Source organism: Labrus mixtus, chromosome 24 (genome assembly GCF_963584025.1).
Source record: "Labrus mixtus chromosome 24, fLabMix1.1, whole genome shotgun sequence".
Classification (NCBI taxonomy): Eukaryota; Metazoa; Chordata; class Actinopteri; order Labriformes; family Labridae; genus Labrus; species Labrus mixtus.
In genome coordinates this window covers 2,621,045-2,648,089 of record NC_083635.1, presented here as the reverse complement: position 1 = coordinate 2,648,089, position 27,045 = coordinate 2,621,045, and the positions used below count along the sequence as shown (strand labels likewise).

Sequence of the window (27,045 nt, the reverse complement as noted above, 5' to 3'; positions counted from 1 at the left end):
GTTGTGCAGTTGTTCGCTGAAGGCAAGTGCAGACCGGTCAATCGTACGGAGACGTGTTAGGAGGAGATGTGGGGAGGCTTATCTTTTGATATGTATAACGTCCTCCCAAATGTCATGCATGGACTTCATCTGTTTGGCACTCTTCATTCTGGGAAAGTTCAAGCGGCAGGGACCCTTACCGGCCCATAAAATGCCAAAATGAAGCTTGTTGATTCCTTACAGGGTCCCCATGTGAGGCATGTTGTGCTATTTATGTGTCAATCTGTAAAGACTTACGAGCTAGCAGCAGATTTTATTTAGTCTCAGAAACATAAATTCAACTTAAGCACATAAAAAAAAAAAAAAACAGCCTCCACCTCTTCCCTATAGCGGCTCAAACTGCGGGGCCCTCCCATGATTGGCTCCCACAGCAGAACATTCTTGCACAAGCTGCCAGTGAGGTGTGTCTCCGTGTGATGCCATGCTTCTGGCTTCGTCTCGCGCCCCATCTGCACTCCACCAATATGTGGTATGATGTCCCTTTCTGCCACCATGTACCAAACATGCGACGAGAACCTGCCTAATCTGCACGCCAGCCACCTTTGATTGAGTTCACGGCCCCTTATTTACAGGCCGTCTATTTTAAATCAAGCAGGCATATGTCTGGGACCTGAGTGCTGTGGAGACGGGCGGGCCCCGCTGATGCTGCCTTGGAGTTTTGAGTGTGTGTCAGGGTGTGTGTGTGTGTGTGTTTGTGTGTCTACCTCTCTGAATGTGTGCTTCCATCGTCCTAAGGCTCTGTCATGTGTTTGGAAACATTTATATTTATGTTCTTGGTTCACTGGCAATGCAAATGGGAAGACATCCGAGGGGTGATGAATAATCTAAATGACTATAGGTTAAGCCTTTTGTATGCATGGCAATGACATTTGTAATATTGTATGTGCTATGCGGAGCATCTCAAACGTGACGGGTATGCTCCCGAGCAGAGCCGTCCTGAAAGGTGCAGCTCGTTGGTATCCCAGGCATGTGTGCAGGACTGAAAATTAGTGGCTATTTTGGCTCGCATCTCCTCGACAGCTGTCTGCCCACCGCTGCGGTGCAGTCACAGATTCCAGTCGCGGATGCTGTAATTGGGGTGTAACCCACAAAAAAAAAGAGAAAGAAACGCCTACGCCTTGGAGCGAGCAGTGATGTGGGGTGACCTTTTTAATCTGGGAACAGACCTCAATTTCCAAAAAATCCCTTTTCAGATTCATCTTTATTTTATGTTTCATCACTAAGCTGACACTCAAAGAAGCACACGCCTACATTTCTCCATCAATAACACAACGAGCTGCCAGTAATGCTGGCATGACCACAACATGGGAAACAAGGAAAGAATGAGCTCCGGTTAGACATTATTAGGACAATCAAGGGTAGAAGATTTATTTTATTGATCTAAGCTGAATCAATGGTTGATTATGAAGACCATTCCGTCACTAAAACAGCTGAAAAGCCGACTCCACCCCGTTCCTCCGTCACATATAACACATGCACGACATGGAATCCTCCTGTACTGACCAGACTTCTCCGTTTTCTTTTCTGTCACAGCTCTGAACTACGAGAATGTGGTGGAGACAGGCTCAGAGACAGAGGAGGAGGACAAGCTGCCGGTGTCCGAGGAAGACCCCCTGATCAACGGCACGGGAAGCCCCGCCAGCCTCACCAACCCGGAGGCCTCGCCACGCGCCGAGAGCCACGGCCTGCTGACCAAGGAGGAGGAGGACGACGAGATGCGGGACAGCGGCGTGGAGCACATCTGGCCCGACAACGACATGCTGAGTGCCTCGGTCGACGGTACTGGTGAGTGTCTCATTGGTTAATGGTGACCTGCATGGGCGGGGTTAAAGGAGCGCCGACATTATGCTGTATAAAAAGCACGCAGACGCACTCCTAGAAGCAAAAAGCTCAAAATATGGAGTGCAAATGAAGTGAAGGTGTCATTTTTTTTCACATTTCATACAAACCTGTGTGAAGAAAACCCTAAAAAACAGATTTTTAATCAGTTTTCCCCAGATGTGTGGGCTTCAGGTGAGCTGTCAATCAAAAACAACAACCCCTAAGCTGACTTTTCGGATACTTTATAGCAAATGTGTGCACATCCTGCCTCTCATGGCGTCGCCTTACACCATAAGCCCCACCCATCTGGTGCCCGAGCAGACTTAAACAAACGCCGCCGAGCGTTTTGCAAACAGTGCTTGAGCCGGGTCTGACGGTGGAGCCCCGGCGCTGCTCCCCCGGCAGACAGACGCGATAAACAGTTTCTTTGTGAGCGACAGAGACCATTTGGTTCACGCTTAGAGAAAAGTCCCGCTCTGAGCCAAACAACGGAAAATATTTACAGTAATGTATAACCTCGCAAAACAAGCCGGGGAGCTGCAGAAAATGAAAAAGGGAGGCGAGGCTGTCTCCAGATTCTGCAGGAGATGATACTTTCACTCGACGTGTAGCCGTGTTTATGATATTTCAAAAAGCTCCAGCAGCGCCTGATGCCATGTTATACCTCCCCCCTAACAAGCTGCTTAATCCCAAGCAGGTGACGCCTCCCCAAACTTGACTGGCTGATCGCTCTTTTTGTGGAGCGACTCGGATTGCAGGGGCCTCAGTCACGGATGCTTGAAAGATAAATACTTTTAATTAGGGGGCAGGGGTATAATCATTAAAGGAAGCCAGACTGCTGCAAAAAAGTCATTAACAATCTTAAATGAAATTTTTATTTTTATGATAGCCATTTACATGTATAATAAGAGTCAATGATTCTTGGAAGCATGTGACGGGAACAGAGTACGGCGAGAAGTCATGTAAGACAGCCAATTTAAATGAGCCGGGCTTTGCTATTCATTTCTGCTAATGAACTAGCTGTGCACGCCGCCGAAAAACGGGGGAACATTCAGCAGTCTTAAATTTTAATACGGGGGAAAATTGCACATTTATTAGGGGGTGGAAAAAAAACTTGGTGGGTATCAACATTTGCCTAAATAACAGCTCGTATCGCCTCGTGAAGGGGGGAGAGAAAGAAAAGAGGGTTCGGTAAATAAATCAAGATAAAGGATAAACAAGCTGTCGTTGCATACGGTAATTGTTTATTTGATAAAGACCTGCGGTGCCATAATGTCTGTAATTCAACTATGTTGCAATCCCCAGATAATACGCTTCTCGTGTGATAAAGCGGCTGACATATTTCGGAGAGCAAGTCAAGTTCATTAGAGCGTTTGGGAGTCTCTTTCCCAATCTTGCGGGTGCTGTGTTTCCCAGCCTGTTTTTTTTTTTTTCTTCCTCTCGGTGCCTAAGTGTCTGCAGTGATACCTCAGCACATAACTTAGGCCTGAGATAAGTGAGCGCCCCCCCCCCACCCCCCACCCCCCCTCCTCCTGTTCCTCCCCCCTCCTGCTTACTCGGACTGATTTGGTCGTCACTCCCTTATCAAGAGTTTGAACACGTTTTGGAAGTGTGAGCGATTATTTAGCAGTAAAAGCTCATAAAAGTGAGGACGTATGTCGCCTAGAATCAGAAACAGACCCTCCCAGGAGGCATTTGAAGTACTCGTGATGCTTTAAATTTGTTTTCTTCGATGGTTTCTGAGACTTTATGTAAGAATAAAAGTTTATCAGCGAGCGTCTTCTGATTCCCGGGCACAATCAGAGTCTTGTGTCTGGCGTTGTCCTTGACATTCCTTCATCCCACATCGAGGCTGGACGCGATGTGCTGGAAAGCATGACATCATTATCACTGACAGACATTTTCAAATAAATCACCTGCGTTCTCCCTTCGCCCTTTTAAAACTCTTCTCGAGGGCGTCAGAAGGAAAAACTTTCCCTTTTTGATTCTGTGTTTGCAGGATTGATCTCACAGACACATGATAGGACTCTTAAATTCTCCCTTTGAGGACACTCTCTGCCACATTTTGGCTGCTTTGGAGAAAACAGTGGTTCTTGTTTTCTTCACACATTTGTCAAGTTTTGGAGTTGCTCGTTCAAACACCTCCTGCATCCAGGAGTTTCCCGTGTTTTTCAGCGAGTGCAGATGTTTCCAACACGGCCAAGAATCAAATCCAGAGGAAAACAGTGATTTCTTTGGCTGCAGACGGCTCAAATTTGAAGGAACACTGACACTAAATATCTTCTGTTTGCCACAACACACTGAAAATATCGGATATTACATCAAAAGCTGCATAAGGTTTAGCAGCAGAGATTCAGATTAAATGAGGCTAAATGTACAAAAAGGCAGGACTTTAAAGAGACTGCGGTGAGCGGCCGTAAAAATAGGAATGTTTTCAAAATAAACAGCATCAGAGGCGCTGCGAGAAGAGGTGGAATTTCGGTTCAGGCTGAAGTATTCTGGACTCCTCCTGAGTCCAAAGTCGGCTCTCCAAACCTCAACGTCGCCCTTTTTGTCAGAGGAGGTGTGTACCTTACTGCTTCAGGTCTGCTGAGATTTACTGCAGACAAAACACACTTTAATCCAGCATTTAGGAGACGCTGTCATCCAGAATAGAGACGATTCTGTGGCATAAATGAACTCTCATTTTCCTGTTTATCTTCATGTTGTGTAAGACTTTTAGCTCCTCAAATTTTGAAATGTTTAAATCTGATGCAAACCATCGCCTTTTCAAGGATGTTCCTCTTAGGTTTGATTTATTCTTAGAGAAAAGCCACTGCCGCTGTTGTGGCAAAATGAGTCAAAAATAATATTTTCACATTTCTTGCTCTTTCCAAGGAGGTGTGATCATTACTACTTTAAACCTTCTGCAGACAAAACACACGTTAACAACATTCAGTGCACACTTCCTGTTTGAATGCTTTATTCAACCACAAAAAGAATGAGCGATCCGCGGCATAAATGGCTCCAGAAAACATCAACTCCCTCTTTTTTTACCTCGATTTTCTCATAATTTGCAACATTCTTTTTTGAATCTATCAAATCAAATGTGCAAATAAAGATTTTTCAAGGACCGTTGAGATCGTCTGTAATTTACTTCAGATAAAGCAACATTTCCCTTATTTTCATAAATTAAAGCTTTAAAAAAAAAGGTGCATCATACAACATTTGGGATCCTAAAACCTTGAGAGTATAGATGTTGTGTGTTAAAGAGACTTTGCAGCAGCTACATTTGTGTCTCTTCTTCCGATGAGAAGTCTCGACTCTGACACTTTGTCCCATTTGAATCCAGCTCAGGACTGGCATGCTGTTTCTGCATGTCTGAGTGCCAGAGGGCCGCAGCAGCAGCAGCGAGGTGTTCGTGGTATTAGCCTACCTCCTACTGGAAGCCAGCGTCCCTCCCTCCCTCGCTCCCTCCCTCCCCTCAGACCACAGATAACAAAAGTTCTCCAAGGTAAATAGGGGAGAGTGGAGGGCCAGTAAATCCCACCGGTCATCCCCCTTTGCGTCAGACCAAAAGTATGCAGCCAAATTTGATTACCCAAAGCAAACACGGTGCCTACGAGGACACGGAAATGTGAGGCAGTTCTGCTGATATCTGATACTTGTGGGTATATTTTAATCTGCGGCTAAGCTTTCTCTTTTTTTTAAATCTGTTTTGTTTTGTCATAATTTATGTCGTTTAAAACCCATTTCTCATACTGCAACTGTGGTTTCGATGCTGTTTGGCCAGACGTGCAATCAAAAGTACAGTGAGGGGAAGAAAAAACTCCAAGCGAGGGGAAAGTTAAACTAGGACAGAAGAGTCTGTCATTATTCTCCCAAGCCATCGACAGCAGTATTTATCATTTCACCACAGAAGAGGGAATCTTTAATTTCAAGAAAACCCTGAATTACGAGCCCTGGAAAGCATTCCACAACTATTAAACCCATTGTGTTGGACTAAAAATAAAAGAAATGTTTGTCTTCTGGCCTTTGTGCAGCGTAATGTAAGCAGGATAGCTTTATTATCAACAGTACACCCACCACCTTTCCTGTGATATCACAGCCAGGTTTCTCTAATGCATCCTGGTTGCACGGTGGAGAAACAAATACATCAGATTGGACTCTATAAGACAAATCCTCACAATGCAACACTTGTAATGTCGTTGCAGGAGCAGCAGAGCAGGACCAGATTCGTGCCATGCAAACAATGCAGCTCCCTTATACTGAAAAAGGAATAAAAAAAAAAAAGCCCCATGTTCTCGGAAACACCTTGATTTAATTTTTTAGCGGCGCTGCAGGAAGGAGGGACCGGGGACTCCTTAAGCTGATTGTCCGGTCGGTGTCCTCCTGTCGACCGTGGACAGATTAATTTGTCAGAAGGGGGTTTGTTTATGAGCCTGTCAGTCCACCAGCTTGTTTACAGCCACCTCACCTGTGCCAGGACAGTATCTGCCCGTCTGCACAGGCAGGGGGCCATTATCCTGATGGGCAGTAAGAACCGGCTCTGTTTGAACCAGAAATCCTGGAGGGTTGGTCGTTCAAACATTTCTCACAGCCGTGGTGTCATTTGGAGAGCGACGTCAGGGAGGTGAAGTAAATCTCAATGGATGCAACCAAACAACAGACGTCTTTAGATTTGAAAGGCTTAATTTGACCATTTCTTCATTTAAAAGACGACGTCTAGATTGGTGCTTCCAATAATAACACCAAGGCAGAAGCCCAGAGAGACTTGATGGTTTACGTGTCGAAGATGTTTTTCTGACCCACAATTGAGCAAATCAATTCTTTCTTGGCTCTGAGTTTTAGGTTTAAACAAAAAGTTGCTGCTGGAATTCACATTTCTTTGAAGTCAGAGTTTAACTGAGGATGAGGAGTCGGCAAATGTACGCTCATTTTTTAGATATTCAACATCAATACCTTTATTTACCTTTCTTCTGAGGCTAATTCGTTAGCTTTGGCTTGGGTGCTAACTTGTTAGCTTTGGCTAATGCTCATTCTATCCCCCAAAATAATGCTTCAACAGTTTATTAAAAGCCTGTGACCGTTTCAGTATTTGATTTATCCCATGCCGTCATACTTTAAAGAGAATTTCAAGGAGTGTCTCACATTAGCTTCATTAGCTTAAAGCTTCAGAATATTTGTCCCCTCCTGTTTTAAGAGCTTCACTTGACAACATAATTTCCTTGTCTCCACCCACCTGGGGCTAAACCCACCAATGAGCTTATTTCTTCTTCCACCCAGGAAATGTTTGTGCAACTCCAACTCTTCATTTGTGGTTTAGGGTTTGTTTTCTTTTAGCTAGCAGCGAGGCGCAGATGACTCTGTGCTAAGGGGGGGTTGTGGTGGAAAGAAAAAAAGAAAGTGTGCACACAATACGCTTTGGATAAAAAGCATCCGCCAAATGACATATGATAAAACAAGCGTGATCCTGCATGCAGAGGATTGCAGCGGCGTCACAGCCAGGGAGTAATAAGCTCAGGCTGCGTGTTGGCTGGAGCTCTATGATTGCTCAGGTGGATGTGCTCCGTGTTGTATTTAATCACTCTGTTTGGCGATTGAAGCTTTCTCCGCCTCCCCCGCCGCTTGTTGTCATGTTAAAGGTAAATAAGTCACTGTCTGGCCCGGATGATAGCATTCATTAAGCGTGCTGAACAAAGCGGCGGCGCGCTGCGATGCACAGCGGTGCCTTTATTGCTTTCTCCATACCTGCTTCTTAAAGGCCTCATTGTCAGCGTTTGTTGGTTTGGATTGTACTCACCCCTCCTTTTTCTCCCCCCCCCTCCCCTCCCTTTCTCTCCTTCTCTCCCCCGTGCAGATGAAATAAAAGATGATTTCGACACCCTGGGGCCTGACGCCACTTTGCAGGCAGTTGGAAACGGTACAGGTGAGTCGACTGCAGATGTGTTGTGCTGTTGTTTTCTCTCGCTGTTTTCTTGACTTTTTGTTCCCACTCCCTTCATTGCAACATGCTTTAAAACACATTTCTTTATGCCTGGCAATGCTATAAAAGAAGCTTTTTACTCCGGATAAACGCTGGTTACATCTCCAGTTTCAACCAGTTTAACCAGAGTGAACATTCAAGACATTCAAGACATAACGCTTCGATTTATCATGCAGCCTCAGACTTGTAAAATAACAATAACAGAACAGTTACATCCACAAACATGAAGCTATACGTTAGGAAAGATGTCATCCTGCTGAACACAGATCCGGTGTCGTTTACATTCAGCTGAGGTGATTATAATATTTTAAGAAGTGTGTTTTTTGGCGTCTCAGTGAGTGTTTGTGTCCTGTGTCCGACTCCTGGTGGAACTGAACCCTACCTGCCATTTCTCATTAAGCCACCGAAGCTTTACTGCAGCCACGCACCCCTCCCTTCCATGATATCATCCCGGCCACCCTGACTACTGGCCCTGCTCGCTGCTTTGGGTAAACCAAACGCACCCCACAGAACGCTACACAGCCCTGCCTTTAAAAAAAAAAAAAAGAACCTCCCTTCAGATTTCATTATGTTCTGTTTGTCGCCATGTTTTCTTCTTCGTCTTTCTTTCTGTTGCACGTCCAGCAAATGTTTTCCATTTTGAACCGCTCAAAGGAGTTTTTTGGAAACAATGCTGTGGCACCGCTCGTGGAAGCTTCCCCGCCACCAGATCACATGTGATTTCATTTAGAGACATGAGCAGTTTGATCACGTCCCCGGTGCCAAAGCACACTTTGATCCAGGTGATTTCCTCCCGCGCTGGAACCAAAAATGTGACGTTTTCCTTAAAGAAACATCCATATTTTTCACCCAGACAGACCTAAACATGCAGGAGACGACTCCTTTTATTCACTTAAATGATAAAGAAGCATGAAACTAGAACATGAAGCTTAAAACATTTCAGGTCCAGAACCAGTGGGTTTTCAAGATGAATCACTTTCATTATTCATGCAGAATGAATCAAATGTGAAGAATAGCCCTCAAAAGTTTGAATCTCGTGACAGTAAAACATCAAATGAACAACATTTCAGCTCCAGTGGGATGTTTTCTCATGTTTTCAGTTTCATGTTAAAAGACTTGAAAACATTGCACTGACTGAAGGAAAACACTTTGGAAAGGAAACTACACTTTGTTTTAAAGCCCATAAAGATGCATTTTGTTGATGCTTAACTTCAAATTGCCAACATTTCTGCTCCAGATTTGACTGCTTCCTTTAAAATCCTTCATATTTGACATCCAGAATGACACAAAAATTAAGAATAAGACTGTTTTTCTGCATTTGAGTTATCAAGAAGAAGCTTAAAAAAGGTTGCATATCGTGAAAATAAGAAGTGAAATCACATTTTATACACATTTTATTTATTGGTTTCTTCTTTAAGAAATGTTTTTTTTTTTTTTTTTTAAACCAAAATCTTCAGATATGAAGAGAAACACTTATTCTTTCAGTTAAATTATAGAGAATATTTAGGGACTGCATGCTGCTAAAGTAAAACGTGAAATTGACAACATTTTACGGTTGTGTGTTCCCAAAGAAAGATCTGCATTTTCCTCCCCAGTGACTCAGAAATTAGACATTTTTCATTGAAGGATAAAACGGCTGAAGGAGTTGCTGTGATTGAAAGAAAAACATCTCAAGTTCAGAAAGTGTTTGCACAAATTAGCATCCTTGTCTCTCATCTGTCACTCTGAAATAAGTGCTTAAAAACACTACTTTCCTGCTGCTAACAATTAGCTTAGCACGTCTTCAAACAGCCAAAAAGAATCATCTAATGAGAACGCTGGATATTGTTGTGATTATCAAAAGAGATCCATTGGCACTGTTGACATTTAGGTGCCATTTTTGACAACCGAATATCTACTACCTTGACCTTTCACAAATTGGACCGCAAAGTCATCACGGGCGAACAAATCGCTCTTTAAACCTCACCTTAGCTCGCCGTCTAAACGCCTAATTAACAGGGGATGCAGTCTGATGAGACGTCACTTGTTTTTTTTTTTAATTTGGTGCAGAATTTCTCCAGTTTGTAAACAGTGTGAATGTCTCTATAAATGTGTGTGTGTTGAAAGTCAGCCATCCCCTTGACTAATGAAGCCTGCTGATTTCTTTTAGCTCCGGTTTGTTTTTGGAGGCAGCTATCTCCACACTGCAGCTTAGAGAGTTTCCCCCAAAGAGGAGGGACTGGGAAATAATTTGAGAAAACGCATTGTGTGGCCTCAGCACTTTGGCTGGCTTAAGATACATTCTGCTCCCCTTCTTTCTTTCTTTTTTTGCTCCGGTTTGTGGTTTGGCCTCCGTAATCTGTTCAACACAGAATCAACAAAAGCCACAGTCTCTTGATTGACCTTATATGTGAAAGTCGATACAAAGAAACGTGGCTCTGTTGCTGATTAACCCCGGCCTGTGTATGTATGTTCCTAAATGTGTATAAGTGTGTTTTTCTTTTATTTCACAGCCCTAAACCCAAAATCAGATTTTATGTCAGGACTAAATTGGGTCAGTGAAGTTTCTCTGCAGCTCACGGTTTATCTCTGACTTTTGTCCGGATTAAGTTACAATTCTTATTTTAGGCGCCATGGCGTGACAAGCAAACCCGGTAATTTAGATGTATTCTCCCCAAAGCACGGCTGTAATGTTTTAGGGTGGCTGTCCTCATCGCATTTCCACCAATATCCTCCTGTAAGACATTTCTCAGGGGATAAAAATGAATCCAATTTATTCCTCCTCTCCTCTCTATTGGTCTCCTCCTTCATCGTCCCTCTTCCTCTCTCTCTCGCCCTCTTTTCAGTCAAGAGCCTCGATTGCACTTCAGAGTTCGAGGACTTCTTCTCCAAGCGGAAGCTGGACGACGCCGACAGTCACGTGGTGAGCATCGCCGAGTACCTGCAGAGGGGAGACACCGCCATCATCTACCCAGAAGCCCCTGAGGAGCTGTCCCGCCTGGGCACGCCGGAGGCCACTGGTCCAGAGGAGAACGGTACGAGTCCTGTTTGTTTGCATCCTTTATCATTTTGTACATGTTTGAATTAAAGCTGTTACTTTTATTATGTACAATGAAAAGTGTCAAAAAAGTTTTCCACATACTTTTAAGATAAGGGAGGTATAATGTCCAATAGAAACCAAAGTACATTAGCTGTTTAAATTAGCTATCTAGCTAACAAATTTGATGCTAACCTATTGTTACCTGGACAAATTCCTATGTTAGTCAGTAATTTGGAAAAAGTTGATTAATTAAGAATATTTTATGACAATTTATGTGTAGTAAATGTTTCAATTTAGCACAACAAAAGTACAACCAACCACAATGAGTTAGCATCAAGCTAACGAGTTTGAGGCTTTGGCAGTTGTTTTTGCTTGTAGCTTTAAGTTAGCTTATAACAGTGTTAAAGCAAAACAATTGACAACAAGGAGAATTATAAACAGGATAATTGGGATTCATTGAATGTATCTAATTGTACTTTAGCGAAATAGCTCAGAAATGTGAATTACACTTCAACATGTTTTACTAAAGATAAAGATAGCTTGCATTTGCTAACATTAGCCAACAAGAGCTTCTGGTCATTTCAGACTCTAAGACTGTTTATTATCAACAAGGACAACAATACATTCATGAAATCAGGTAGATAATGAAGCTCGTAAACTTTAAGAAACAACCGTTTAACCTCTCTTGTAAGCGACAGGAAAGGTTAGGAAAAAAGAAAAAGAATCTGGACAGAGCAGCAGCGCTTCAGGCTGACACGGCCGGGCAGCTGTTGGTCCCACAGATTCGCCGGATGCCTCAGTGTTTACCTACAGTCTTAAGCAACAGCTGGGCAGGGGCTTGAAATCAGATAGTGCACCTCCGAAGCTCCCAAGAGGGGGAGAAATGGGGGCGAGGGGGCTGAATTGGAATGAATTTATGATTCATGCTGCAGAAATGAGGATTGTGTGAGTGTGAATGGTGTTAAAACGTGACTTTGTGTTGATGGTAGCATGTGTTTTTGTGCATTTAGTAGCTTTGTGCCGTTACTCTGTCAAGGAAATAGTGAGCAGGGGGAGTGTATGTGGAACAGAACATGTGTGTGTGAGAGGAGTCAGGAGGAGGTCTTAGTGCAGCGGATGCCAGCCTGACACTGCTGCTCTCATGTGGAGCAGATTGCAGAGATAACTCCCATACCACTCCTGGGCAGCCCGCCCGTTAGCTGCCATTGATTCGCTGACCTTTTGGCCCGCTTTCCCTTCCCCTTCCCCTTCCCTCTCCTCCTCCCCCCTCCTCTTCCCGCTGTCTCCCGTGCAGACCTGCCACCTGGAACGCCAGATGCCTTCGCCCAACTGTTGACCTGCCCCTACTGCGACCGGGGCTACAAGCGTTTGACATCGCTGAAGGAGCACATCAAGTACCGCCATGAGAAGAACGAGGAGAACTTCGCCTGCCCCCTGTGCAACTACACGTTTGCTTACCGCACTCAGCTTGAGCGGCATATGGCCACACACAAGCCTGCAAGGGATCAGGTTAGGGGGATTTTAAATTTTTACTCCTCCTCTTCCTCTCTCTCCTCCTCTTCTTCTGTCCCCCATTTCATTTCTAATGTCCCTCCGAGAAGGGAGATCATTTTTTCTGATTGGCAATCATTATTAATTTTTCATGGCATTTTGAAGATGCAGATCCTTTAATGGTAATAACTTTAATTGAGGGACTAAATGGTTTTTTGATGGCCCTCCCTGATATGATTTTCCAGTGGCGTGTTCACGATCGGATGATTGTGTGAATTTCCAATTTGGAAATTTTTATCAGCTCCTTAACTTCACTTCACTTCCTGGTCTTTAATGTTCTTCGGGTGCAGCCTGCAGCAGTAGCACTCCATCAAACCCCGCCTCCCCCCCTCTTCTAATTTCATGCACTGCATAAACATCTGTGTATACTTGAATTTTCTCAAGCGATTTATACCCCTATACGTCTGAAATATAATGTGAATCCGTTGGCAGTTAGCATGAATCACCTTAAAGTCCTGTGAGGTGAAAACACATCCAGCAGTCACGGCCGTTTAACTCGCTTGTCAGCTTTAAGTTGAAGATGCGCTGCGAGATAGATTGTGGCAAAAAAAAGAAATTGCACGCTTTCAGAGTTTTCGCACATTGGGGGATAATTATAACTTCTCAGTGAAGTTAAATTAGAGCGGTAAATATCAACGGAGATGGAATCTGTTTTTGTGCCTGGATGGAGGAGGAGGCCTCTCTAAAATGTGAAGGCTCTACTTTCCTGTTTTGAGAGACACGCTGACATGTGAAAGAAGGAAACTTTCATCGCCCTCTTCATGCTGAATCTCCTTTATTATCAACTTTGTGCTGAGAAGACCTTGAAGCAAAAGATTACAAAATTAGCTCTAAAATATTTGAAAAGATGTTTTAACCCTTCCTAAAGTAAATCACAGCGCAGAGAGGACTCACATGACACATTGGTGATTTTTGGTGAAGAGATTTGTTTGCCTTTATTAGAGAGGACAGCTGAAGAGAGACAGGACACATTGGGAGTAGAGAGAATATTTGTATGGATAAAAACGAATCCATCAAAACAAAATGTACGGAAAAATGGATAACACAGCAACCAGTTCTCCTTTTTTAATTTTTAATTTCTATTTTATACATTTCTACAGTCTTATAATTTATTTAAGTTTTTCTCACCATTGTTGTTTAAACTGGATGGTATTTCTTAAGATTTTCTTCCGTTATTTGTTTTGATTATTTTTTATTTAAAAATGAATCAAATCTTTTTTTCAAATCTTTTATTTCCATTGGAGGAGGTTTGCCTTGTTCTCTAGTTTGTGTGCTTTTTTATTTTCTAAAAAAGAACACAATAACAAACAGGAAAGAAAGTTTCAAAATATATAAATATATTTTTTTAATGTTTGAAGACAAATTCTCAGAAAAAAAAGGGATTCAAAAAATTCTATTTTATCTTTATTTTTCTAAAGTCACATTAAGAATATATATATTTTTTTTATAACACAGAATGATGTGTATTCACCCTTTTAAAAAAAAGTGACATAAATAATTGTTGCCTCTTAAATTTCGCCTGCTATGAAAGCCTTGTGATGTCCTGTGTAAAACGGTCCAATCCCAGCTGCTCTCACGTTTCCCCGGTGCTCCGCGGTGTTCAGTGACAGGTCGTGGCTGTTGTGTCGGGGCCCTCTGAAGCGAACACGACAGGCTCAGACTGTGGCTGATTTGATCAGATGTCAGCAGCCAGCACTTTCACCTGATCTACCAGCTGGGTGTAAACGTGAGCAGATGGGCCGTCCGTCCCAATCCTCATATTACAATGGTGCCGCTGCTCCCCTCCAGAGCCGCAGTCAATGGCCAAAGACTCCCATTCAGGCAGCGTGGCTCCTTCCACAAAGCCGGTTATCTTGATTTGTAAATTAGCTGGATTGCTTAAGTGGTAATCCTCCAGATGAGATTGAGGTGATGTCTTACTCTGTGAGATTTTCTGTTAGTTGGCGCTCTTTTCTTTCTCTTTTTATCCATAATATCTTTTTCTCTTTTGTTTTTTTTTGTTTCTTTTTATTTAAGTTACAAAACAAAAATCAGCAGTGAAGAAAAACTTCATTCTTTACACAATTAAAAAGTAGAGAAGCGTGTGAAATGACAGGCTCCGGTAAAAGTAAATAACTAATTTAAGTTCTGTACTGAAGTCAAAGTGTAAAAGTACAAGCTAAAGTGACTAGTAGACCTCTGCAAAGGTCACTTAAACTAGCAACATTCTCACTTAAAATCCCATAAAAATAAAACATTTTTGCTCGAATGTAAAAATCAGATGGATTTAGATTTAGACTCCCAAATCTGCTCCAATGTTGTGGGCTGTTTCTGCTGGTTTGCTTTAAGTTATCATTTACAAAAACGCCTAAGTTTGCATCTTTTGAATGCTTCATCTTTTGGATGTTTTCGTTGTTTTGGCCTGTCCTGCATTATTTGCACCGTTGGACACACAAAATAAGCGCATTTCCATCATGTTATTTTTCCATCCATTAAGGTTGAAATCAGCCTTGGTGTCGAGAACGCAGTGGACCGTGATGCAAAGTAAAAATAAATCTATATTTCCCCGCAAATTCATTAAAATAATGAGCCAGTTTTTAAAATGTTCCATCGCTCTGTGTCAAAAATGAAAAAAGTTGGCGGACAAATAAAAACAAAAGTAGAGAGGAGATACCTGCGCTTAAGTAAAGGAACCAAAAATAAGTCATCTGTTACGTCCAATCTCTACCTCTCAAACATATCACTTCCTGTTTGTATATTTAGCAATTAGCAGCTAACTCCGGAGCAATCAGATTAACATAAAGAATAATGTCCTGGATAGGTAAACATGTGCTCTGCTGTTCCGTCTCGTATGTTTACAAGCCTTAATACTCCTCCTCCTCTTAAGCAATTAGCTGAAATATGACTAATTAGAGGTTATACATATGCAAACATCCAGTCGGGTCCCCGCCCACAACCAGCAGTGGCGGGCGGCGTTCACACTGACAACGAGCTATGAAGGAGAGCATTTTGCCGGTGCCATTCACAATTAAGAGCGCCGAGCGATTGTGCCTTATTAGCAGCAGTGGCGAGACTAAACTTTACCGGGCAGGGGTCCTCTGGGGGGAGTTAAGGGATGGAGGTGGAGGTAGGAGGGGGGCGAGAGGGAGGGGGAGCGAAGCAGCTGTTGCTGTTTGTTTATGCAACTCAGCAACATACGAGCGGTGGGGTCCCTCTCCGGCGCTTGGCTGGGCCCCCTGAATCTCCCCGCTTGATCTTTGAAGGTTGGGGCTGTTTGAACAATTCCTCCCAGTCCTCCCAGTGTCCTGCGCGCCACCATCTGTCTCCCCAGGAATGTGGGTAGAGTCAGCACACACCCCAGCATTTGTCAAGGCTGAACTCAGAGGGGGGGGGGGGGGTGTTTTCCCCCCAGCGAGCTCGTAGAAAATGTGTCTTTTTTTTATTTACTAACTGTTTAACGTCCTCTACTCCCACTTGGATTTAATCGTGCTGTGAGTGATGCGCCAGGTTCACACACCCAGTGTTGTTGTTGTTGTCGTTGGGTATTATATTTAGATTTTTTTTTCTTTCTTTTTAGAGCGCAGGCCTTGTTTGAATTGCAAATTCGATGGATTGCAACTGATGTTTACCTTTGAACAGGGAATCAAGGCCGGGCCTCTTCGCTCTGTTCTGTATCCGCAGATTATTAAAGAGACATTTGAGGCTTTAAAAAAAGACCCAATTACTATGAGACATTTGAAAGTGTTCTTGAAAGAAGTACAAAGTGTAATTCACACGTAGTGAATGCAGGTATGCGGGGCGAAGGAGCTCATTCTGAATACCTTTCAGACTGATTAGGCCCAAATTAATGAAAAGTAGATCAAATCGTCGCTTCTAATGAAGGGGAAACGCTCGAAAAAAAGACTCTTTTCATTTATTCTATTTTCTGGGCTGCCAAATTCTAAAGGCATGCCTCCTTTGGCTGAAGAGCCAGGAAATTAAAAGGTATGTGATTCTCTGTGTTATCGCCGCCGCTGCCCGGAGTCGTTGGAGGGAGGTGGGAGTAGAAAGCAAAGATGCTTCGTTTGGCGACTGGAGCCGTTTGTTGCTTGTTTTCACGCAGGCTAATTGTGATTATTTACTGAACTCTCACCCTCACGTTGTTTGTACATTTTTTTCAACATCTCCTTTTTTCTCTCTCTCTCTCTCTCTCTCACAGCACCAACTGCTCAACCAAGCGGCCGGCAACCGCAAGTTCAAATGCAACGAGTGTGGCAAGGCCTTCAAATACAAGCACCATCTGAAAGAACACCTCCGGATTCATAGCGGTGAGTCGCGGGAGGAATGTGAATATTCATGACTGTGATTTTTGAAATGTGCAGAAATTCCTTGTGGTTTCTTTCGGACCCTCCCTGCTGCTGATGGACGCTGAACTCTGCTGTGTTTAAAACCAGTCCGGCTGCCAAGTCAAATATTTGCTTAGAAATGTGTATGCGTGTGAAGCACATCAGCAGTTCTCATTTATTAGCTTATTTGTCAGGAATAATGTCCGTTGATTAACAGAGGAGTTAAATGAAGCAGCTCGAAGGGCAAAATCTTCATCTGTTGCCCCTGGCCGGATGGAAAGGGACAACTTTGGAATTGATTAACAATTCAATTTTATTGCTCAGAAATGAACCAATAAAACCAACATCATTTGGATGTTTTGACGTAAAACAGAAGGCTCTCTGCGCTGGTGCAATGATTTATATTTTTACAAGTCAAAAGCAGCCTCTGACATCCTGATGGTTTTTCTTTTCTTTTGTTTCTTTTTACATTTTTAACAAAGCAGACATTGAGCTTCCCTCTGCACATTTACCATGGCAGTGTCAGTAAACTATATATATTTTTAATATTAAGTTATCCATTCACACAAATATCTTACGCGTCATATTTTCTGTTTCAGGTGAGAAACCATACGAATGCCCTAACTGCAAGAAGCGCTTCTCCCACTCGGGCTCCTACAGCTCCCACATCAGCAGCAAAAAGTGCATCGGCCTGATCGCCGTCAACGGTCGGATGCGAGGCAACATGAAGACGGGCTCCTCCCCCACCTCCGCCTCCTCCTCGCCCACAAACTCTGCCATCACCCAGCTGCGGCAGAAGCTTGAGAACGGCAAACCGCTCGGCCTCCCCGACCACAACAACCACCTGAACATCAAGACGGAGCCGCTGGACTTCAACGACTACAAGCTGATGATGGCATCTCACGGATTTGGCGCTCCTGGGCCGTTCATGAACGGAGGCATGGGAGGGAACAGCCCACTGGGAATTCACCACAACTCAACTGGTCAGAGCCCCTTGCAGCACCTGAGCATGGCCGGACTGGAGTCACAGCTCTTGTGCTACCCCGGTCCTCTGGCAAACAACCTGAGCGAGGTGCAGAAGGTCCTGCAGATCGTGGACAACACTGTGTGCAGGCAGAAAATGGACTGCAAGCCCGAGGAGCTCTCCAAGCTTAAAGCCTACATGAAGGAGCTGGGGTCTCAGGTGGAGGAGCAGAAACAGGGGCTGGCACAAGCGGGACAGGTCTGTCTTCCTCTTGTCAATCACAACGGCGCCACCAAAAGCATCATCGACTACACGTTAGAGAAAGTGAACGAAGCCAAAGCCTGTCTCCAGAGCTTGACGACAGACTCAAAGAGACAGATCAGCAATATCAAACGAGAGAAACCCAACCACATGCTTGACGGAGGTGTGGATGAGAAGGTGCAGGAAAATAACATGTTTACACCCTATGCTTGCCAATTTTGCAAAGAAAGCTTCACCGGGCCGATACCTTTGCACCAGCACGAACGCTACCTGTGTAAGATGAACGAGGAGATCAAAGCCGTGCTGCAGCCGAGTGAGAATCTGATGGCCAACAAACCGGTGATGTTCATGGAGAAGAACTCCCACTTACCCTCCTCCATGTTGTCTGAGAAGGGACTCACCGGACACATCCACCCCTACAGGGACCACATGTCTGTGCTGAAGGCGTATTTCGCCATGAACATGGAGCCCAACTCGGAGGAGCTGCTCAAGATTTCCATAGCGGTCGGACTTCCTCAGGAATTCGTCAAGGAGTGGTTTGAGCAGCGGAAGATGTACCAGTACGGCTCCAACAGAAGCCCGCCTCTCGAGCACAGGAACAACATGGACATGGTTGTCGGAACAAATAACCACCACACTCAACCAAAAGACTCAATGGCAGCTAGGTCACCTGTGTCTCTACTCAAACCTTCTGACCGCATCACCTCCCCCTCCATCGCAGAGCTCCACAACAACGTGAACAACTGTGACAACTCGCTCAGACATTTGAAAAACCACCAGTTTGGCGGCCACGGTGCCAAACCCCAAGGCGAAAGGTTGGACCAGTCCCGCAGCAACACCCCCTCCCCGCTAAATCTGTCGTCCACATCTTCCAAAAACTCCCACAGCAGCTCCTACACTCCAAACAGCTTGACTTCGGAGGACCTGCAGGCCGAGCCGCTGGACCTCTCCCTGCCCAGACTAATGAAGGAACCCAAGCATGCACTGACTGTCAAAAGCAGGCCGAAAGTCAACAGCATCACCATCGACCATAACAGCATCCCCTCCCCACGAGAGCACTTCGAAGAGCCTCTGAACCTGGCCTATCTCAAGAGGGAATTCTCAGGCTCGACCAACAACGGGACCCTTGAAAAAAGCACTAGCCCCATCTTCGGCATGAACCCGTTTGCCGGAAAACCTCTGTACACGTCACTTCCACCTCAGAGCGCTTTCCCACCTGCCACATTCATGCCCCCGATGCAGGCCAGCATACCGGGTCTCAGGCCCTACCCGGGCATGGATCAAATGGGCTTCCTACCACACATGGCCTACACTTACGCAGCAGGGGCGGCCACCTTTGCCGAGATGCAGCAGAGGAGAAAGTACCAGCGGAAACCAGGTTTCCAGGTAAATAAGCCACCTGTGGTTTTGTGAAAGAAGCCCCCAGGCTCACTCAGGCTCCCTAAAATGATCTGAACTCATTTTGGTGCTAATTAAAAAAACCACTTCAGGAGAGTCAGGAGAGAGAAAGTCTCACCTGAGGTAGACTGAGCTGGCAGAGGCAATGGAGATAAACAGCAGTGACATGAGCCCGGGGTTGGTGAAAAGGGAGGTGTCGTTAGGTTGTGTCATGGAGAAAAGGCTGATTTATACAAGGATGATAATTAAACTATTTTGGATTAATGAATGAGGAAAGGAACCATTATTTCAGAAAGTTTTGTTGTACTTAACGTCTTAAATTTGTCATTAATTGAATGAAAACTGCAGAATAATTTCTTGTTTTTGCTTCCCAAATGAAAGCATCTGCTACTTTTCCAATTAATATTTTTTTAAATAAATAATTTTTAGGCTTTAGAGTGTTGATGGGGAAGAAAATATGCAATTTTGAAGATGCGATATTGAGCTCTGGAAGCGATTCTCGTGACATTTATTGACTAAATATCAAAAATGCCAAATGATTATCAAGAATGCAGCTTCACTCCATTCCCAATGAGCCTCTAACCTCATGTTTAGATGTTATACGTGTCTAATTATGATTAAAAACAGACATTTAGGGGGTCTTCCGGGCTAAACCTGAACAATTCATATATTTAATTCAGATCCAAATATATATCAGGACAGATTTTGGCCCTAAAATCTGTGATTGTAACCACTGCTGCTTTTTGTAGAAACCATTAAAGCTCCACTCTCCGGTCCTCTCCGAGCTCCGGCCTGAACTCAGATATCTTCTTATTAAATATGGGTGAAAGGCCTTTGTAAAAATGACAAAGGTGAGCCCCGGAGCCGTGCACTTCTCTGAAATTTCCCGTCGCAACTTTGCTGCATTTTAAAGAGCGAGCCACAGCACAAAATGAGCTCCTACATGTGGATTAATAATGCACGGGCTCCATGTTCATTACCAGCGAATGCTGAAGGCTGTTTAACATAGAGGGAACCATTTTGATGAAAAAAAGTATTAATAATGTTTCCTATTCTAAGTTATTAAATTAGATTTTAAAAATACAGCTACAGGCGTTTAGTTCAAATTGATTGCAGAGTGATAGTGGTCCCTTCTTAAAACACAGCCTGTCCTCACATTATCACCCTCATATTCATTAAAGGAACCTTTGGTGGCTCAATATTGGCCATTAAGGTGCCCCTTCTGATTTTAATCATTATATGAGTTTGCAATTTCAAGAATGGTTCTCCGTGCCTCCTCTAATGTTGTAATATTGTCCTCCATCACTTCATGTTTAAGACTAATCTTCATCATAAAAGAGAGTTTTTAAAGGATTGTGCAGAATGAACGCTGCTGTACAAAATGAGACCACACTGAATACGCCATTATGGAGGGGCTTCATAATGAGGAGCGTGTCAGATATAGATGGGGGATATTACTCCAGAGCGGGAAGTTTTATAAGAAATCAACGCTGCTATGTGTTGTAATTAAAAATGCATGAGTACGTGTAGCATGGTTTGATTGTTTGGGAGGTACGGCTCAGCTTACAGCTTCATCTGCTGGAATCAATCAATTATTATTTTAGCATAGCAGAGTTTTTATTCCAAGAAGAACAATATATGTGCACTAACACATCATCTTTGGGTATAATCTGCTATGTTTGTTATACTTTATATATTTTTTATTACTATGTGATGTTTCAATTTTGAGGGACTGCAGATGTAAACTAGCTCTAAGCTAACTCTGCTACAAAACATCAAATGGCAACATTTATGTTTAATATTGTACACGGTCCCTTTACTAATAAAATATAATAATATCAATTAAATTTGTTCCTAAAATACTTTAATTCATAGAACTTAAACTTCTGTCTGAGCTTTTATTTTTCAATTAAATTAGCAGTTGTTTAGCTATTAGCACTTTAGCTCCTGTTTCTAGCTAGCTTTATTTTTTGAAATTCCGTTCTTTAAAACAATTTGTCGATAAAACTGTTTGGCTAGCCTTGTTAGCTATCTAAGATAATGCTAACTGCAACCCTTGGCCATTCCCTTAACAACTTCCTTTTTTCTCACAGTCACTGGATGCACTTGAACACAACATTCACTGTGTTCTTCTCTCCTCTTTTTCTTTTTCTTTGTGTTTTTGAAGGGGGACCTGCTCGACGGTACACCAGATTACATGTCAGGGCTGGACGACATGACAGACCCCGACTCCTGTCTGTCGCGGAAGAAGATTAAGAAGACCGAAAGTGGTATGTACGCGTGTGACTTGTGCGACAAAACATTCCAGAAGAGCAGTTCCCTTCTAAGACACAAATATGAACACACAGGTATATACTGTTCTAGACCCTTATATTTTAAACCCCATGCTTTTTTATGTTTTAAATGTTTGTGTTTCCAAATCAGTATGAATATTTATATACTTTATGTTCCCCCCTTTTTTCTCTTTTCTTTCCTTCCCTGTTTTAAGTTGTTTGTAATTCTACACCTAACTTGCCTTTTCATTGACAGGCGTGTCCAAGGAATGAGTAGATGTTTAGACCAGAAAGCTTGCTAAAAATGTGATTTGTTTGTGTGTGTTCTTCTCTAAAAAATACACATTTGAAAAGATGTAGCGCTCTTTTGGAAAAGAATAGACTGTAATTAATGCAGGTAGGCAGAGCAGAGGGAGCTTTTCAAGTGATTGTGCTCTTTATTTTCCAATCATACCCTGCTGTTTGAACCATTCTGCTATCTTTAAAGACACACATCAATTCACCTAGATATATAAAGCCCTGAAAAAAGGCCTTAATGCCTATCAGCCCCATTATTGGCGATAGATCACATCAGCGGAGCGGTGCTCAGAAGCTTCACAGCGCTGATAACAAGTATTTCATTATAGTTATAATACAGAGATCCTCTTTCACTAGGTTGCATCATTTATTTTATCCACTATCTGTAGCCGAGCGCTCGCCGCTTCATGCAGCCTTCATGTTATCTGCGCGGACATAAAAGGGAGGGAGGGGAAGCGTGTGTCGAACTCTTAAAAAAAAAAAAGGGAGGAGGGGGGGCGTTATCTCAAGAAGAGTTTCTGCATCTAGCTCAGGATGTGACTCTTTAAAGTAGATGTTTTTAAGAATATTATCAAACTCAGAAGAGCTTTTGAACGGGCCAGATGTCCGACAGAGGAGTCTTGATTTGTGCGAGCGAGGCAGCCATGTTTGCACGCGTGCTGAGCTGCAGAAACTGAGGATAAGAAGTTTTTCAAGACAAATTTATCCTCGTTTTTTTTTTCACGGCTTTAGTTTTTTCGACGAAATCCTCAGTGCAGAAGTCTGTCCTTTGGAATAAAATGTGCGGCCACATAACAAGCCGGAGCACATTTATTTAGTCCGACAGTTTATGGCCCCGTGTCATAAAACTATCTCACCCTGCCCTTGTGGCCAGCTTGGGTTTCTCATTTCTGCCCTGGCATCCGAAGCGTCCCGCAGCCCCAGCCCAGATCTTAACCGAGGCCCAGGCGTCACCATGAACTTGAATCATGCTCGCAGATAAGCAGAGTAACCCCTCGGAGCCTCTTCCTTCCTCCTCCGCCCATTTTGGACGTGTTTACTCCTTTGTCGCGCCTTCTCTGTTTGTTTTCCTTGTTTATTTATGTTGCATTCATGAGCTTTAAATAAGTAGTTGTGGTCGAGTTTCTTCATGCTTTTAACCACGGGAGGGAATTTCCATAATGTCGGGCCATAAATGCGAGCGCACTTTCTCATCGTGCTCGCAATTTGAATAAACAAATAACCCCAAAGTCGTATGTCAAAGTTGGATTTAATACTCCGTGATGTCATTTTTACTCCATGCCATCAATTCCATCAGACTTTTCCTCAACGTTTTGTGCTCCTTTTTCATCTGACTTGTGTGCTTTGCTGGATTTGTAAGCGGGGCAGTCGACTCACGTCTCGTTTTTTTTGTCTTTCTTGTGTTTTCTTCTCTGCAGGCAAGAGGCCGCACCAGTGCCAGATCTGCAAGAAAGCCTTCAAACACAAACACCATCTCATCGAGCACTCTCGGCTGCACTCGGGGGAGAAACCCTACCAGTGCGACAAGTGCGGGAAGCGGTTCTCCCACTCTGGCTCCTACTCGCAGCACATGAACCACCGCTACTCCTACTGCAAGCGGGAGGCCGAGGAGCGGGAGGCGGCAGAGAGGGAGGCCCGTGAGAAGGGCCACCTGGAGCCCACGGAGCTGCTCATGTCGCGGGCTTACTTGCAGGGCATGACACCTCAGGGTTACCCAGAAATGGCCGAGCGCGAGGCCATCCTGAGGCACGACGCAGTGAACGGAGGGATCAGAGAAGGACGGAAGGAAGTGGAAGGAGGGTACGCGAAGATCGGACGCAGGGACGAGTTCGAGGAGGAGGAGGAGGAGAGCAAGAGCATGGACACGGACCCGGACACGTTGAGGGACGAGGAAGAGAACGGAGAGCACTCGATGGACGAAAGCTCGCTGGACGGCAAAACGGAAACCAAATCGGATCACGAGGACGCGATGGAGGACGGCATGTAATTGGAGATTTTTAAAAAGCTTCCCATCTTAAAAAAAAAAAAAAAAGAGTTTTAATTTCTCTCTTTTTTCGGTTCAGTATTCTTACCCGCTCAGTTTAAAACAGCCGTGTTTTAAGCTGTACGTGCACGTGCCTGAAGCTTCCGGGAAGCTTCCCTTGAAGAGGGGGGAAACAAATATGTCTGCCGAACAAGACATGGACTCGAAATCAATCTGGAGGAGGCATGGGTTTGTGAAATAAGCTGCATTATGCAAACCCAACAATGAATAAATGAATACATTTCAAAAAATGTACAGTACTAAGGCCTAAAAATATGTGTGGTGCTAACCTCCTCAAATAAACCCCCTGTGTTCCATAGTATTTATAGCACAACTAGTGACTTGTACAAATTGCACTCCGCTTCTATAATCATGAACAAAAATAATAAAAAGTATTGCCTATGTATATATTTATACAGTGTTGGAAAAAGAGCAGTAGTGTCTGCACTACAGTCCTTCGGTATTACCTTTTGTTATCACCTACCTACCTACCTACCTACGGTGTCGTCTTTAGTTTTCGCCACAAACATCTCCAGCCACACTATTTCAGGCCTCTTGAATCAACTCCAAATGAAGGACTTTGAACAAACAGACTGTATGACGGACGGAGATTTACAGAGACCTTCGTTTTTAAGGGAAAATACAGTTTATGGACTGATGGAGAGGAGGGAGGGGGGGGGGGATAAAAAATGAAGGATGAAGCCTTTGTAAGGTGTTTTTGATAAGAAAAAAAAAGAAGCCTTATATGCAAACCTTTTAACCTGTGTGTTTTCTGCAAGTGCCACCCTCGTATTGTGTAAAAGGAAGGTTACTTTTGTTCACCAGCTTCAGTATTATGAAATGGTTCACCGTTGTTCTTTGAAGCATCCGTGTCAGTATTATAGGCAGCAGTTCCTTAGTTTACATTATGTTGTGCAATGTTCTTCTTTTTTTTGTCAGTATTACACCAAACCAACTTCTTTCTTCTTCTTCTTTTTTTCTTTGGAAACAACAAATTGCATTCATTTTATTTGTAGGTTTGAAAAAAAAAAGCGTTATTTATGTGGCCCATTTTATATTTCCTAATTTTATTTATTTCATACTGTTGTGTACAGTACTATAGTTCTTCAATATATAGATATATTTTAGTAAAAAGGAACATGGTGTCGATCATAGGGGCAAATTTTACGTAAAGAGAGCATTTATTGTGTTTTGAAACATTGTGAAATGCGACGTTTAATCTTATTTTATTTTATTTCCTTTTTATTTTCCAGTTGCTGGAAAATTCCAAATTTGGGAACTTTTATACAATTGTGAAAACACTGTATTTTCGACTGAAAAATTCCACTTTCTTCATGTTTGTTTCTTTTTTTAAGCTAAAAAAAATGAAGAGGGACTGTTAAATACTATGTATGATATCATGACTGAAGAAGAATCTTTCCTGAAATGTCTTTGTAAAAGTATTATTGAATTCTTAATTTGTAATTTCTCTTGAAAATGAACCCTGCTCGAATAAAAGTAGCCAAATTACAGAGTACCAACCCGTCAGCGCGTCGTGTTTCTTCACACACCGAGAGCTTTCTCTACTGGCAGCGTCGGCATCCAGTCGCTTTCAAATTCTCTCCATGGAGAGAGAAAGTGGGAATGGTTCTCCCCTCACACCCACATCTTTCTGCTCCTCATCATTATGTTAATCACATACAGTCTCAATTCACATTTTCTAACAGATCAAAGTGGGCTGACCTCGGCTCTGCTGCTTATTACGGCTCATTGAGATGAAAAAGTGAAACCAAACATGTTGTTTCTACATCTTCTTTCACCTGCAAGTTTCATCCACATGCATCACAAAGAAGAAGAAACACTTACTGTCAACTAATCCTGTAAGAACACTTTGAATGTTTTGATCCAAACAGGCAATCATTCCCTTCAATCATGATGAATAGTGTCTCTGTGCACAATTATGTGTCAATCTGCCGCTGAAAATAGTCCCCAATAACTACCCGGATACCTCCGGTTAGAGTCATTTCTGCTTAAAACTTCAGTGTCCTGCAGTGTCAGTAAATGATGGAGTCTGTCTCTAATATGATTTATATTTGTGACTGGTTTGGAAGATAAATATTTGAATGTTTGGATGGGATTTGTTGACAGTTAGAATAACAATACGGCTCCCAAAGATATACTTATTTATTGTGTATATGCATTAAAGAACACAATGTTTGGAGTCCCACCTGGCTCTGTATTGGGTGCTCAGTACATTCAGGAGAAATCCAAACGTTAGCCCCCTCAAGATATCCATCCTGTTGTAAAACCCAGGATTTGTCGTCTCCTTTTCCAAATCTCACTTTTAAACTCTCCTCGGCGCTGACAGGTGGACTCCAGCAGCGGCCTCCTCTCCGCTGAAGGAGACGCTCGCCTGCATTAGCCTCACGCTTCGCGTTATGCAGATTCAAAGCAACATCAAACGGCCGAGATGAAAGCGCCAAAGGTTGAGCGATGCCAAACATCAGAACACGCTTTGCATATTCGGATTGCTCCTATCGATCGGCGTGCCATCGGATCATTGGCGGAGCATCCTGCAGATAAAAGCCGGGGTCTTAAATGATTAGCTGATGAATTTGATAATGTGCTTCGAACTGATGCACACGTGAAAGATGAGCGCGCGTGTCGGGGGGGGGGGGGGGGGGGGGGGGGGGGGGGGGGGGGGGAGCGGGGAATCCTCAGGAGACCATGAGAGAAATTTCCACCTTCCTTCACTTTTGCATTTTACATCTGTAAGACTCGCAGAAGAGCTTCACAAGCAACTTACTGGAGGTCAAAAGTCAAGATGGATGTGATGAAATATTCCTGCAAGCACAGAGGGAATCACTGAATAAGGAAGGAGGAGAAAAATGACATTAATCAGATCATATTCTGATTAAAACTCTTATTTACCTCTGCACAAGGCTCTCCTCAGGCCCTCCTTTCTGTCTGGAGGAGTCCAAGTCGTCACTCTTCAGATATCGGCTGATACTGATGTTAATCCAATCAGCAGATCAATACTGTCTCAGACTATTAGCCCCGGCTCAAAGGACGAGCGCTTTTAATTGCAATCAGGCTGCATCAACCTGCTCTGCATTGATTTTTTTATGCGTTTAATAATAATTTCAGTTTG

At 43.4% G+C, this 27,045-nt stretch overlaps 1 protein-coding gene across 4 annotated transcripts in view; it reads left to right on the top strand.

The window, feature by feature from the left end:
• Window positions 1–25,438, top strand: part of zeb2b (zinc finger E-box binding homeobox 2b) — a 91,338-nt gene extending 65,900 nt beyond the window's left edge. The window contains exons 3-10 of one of the 4 annotated variants that reach the window (XM_061032680.1): window positions 1,570–1,824; window positions 7,700–7,768; window positions 10,651–10,839; window positions 12,139–12,353; window positions 16,573–16,681; window positions 17,299–19,310; window positions 21,490–21,670; window positions 23,311–25,438. In XM_061032680.1, coding sequence (XP_060888663.1) covers window positions 1,570–1,824; window positions 7,700–7,768; window positions 10,651–10,839; window positions 12,139–12,353; window positions 16,573–16,681; window positions 17,299–19,310; window positions 21,490–21,670; window positions 23,311–23,879 — 3,599 coding nt within the window. In that variant the 3' untranslated portion in view covers window positions 23,880–25,438. The remainder of the gene's footprint in view (window positions 1–1,569; window positions 1,825–7,699; window positions 7,769–10,650; window positions 10,840–12,138; window positions 12,354–16,572; window positions 16,682–17,298; window positions 19,311–21,489; window positions 21,671–23,310) is intronic. The other 3 variants (XM_061032682.1, XM_061032681.1, XM_061032683.1) reach the window with 3 other exon arrangements.
• Window positions 25,439–27,045: the final 1,607 nt, after the last annotated feature.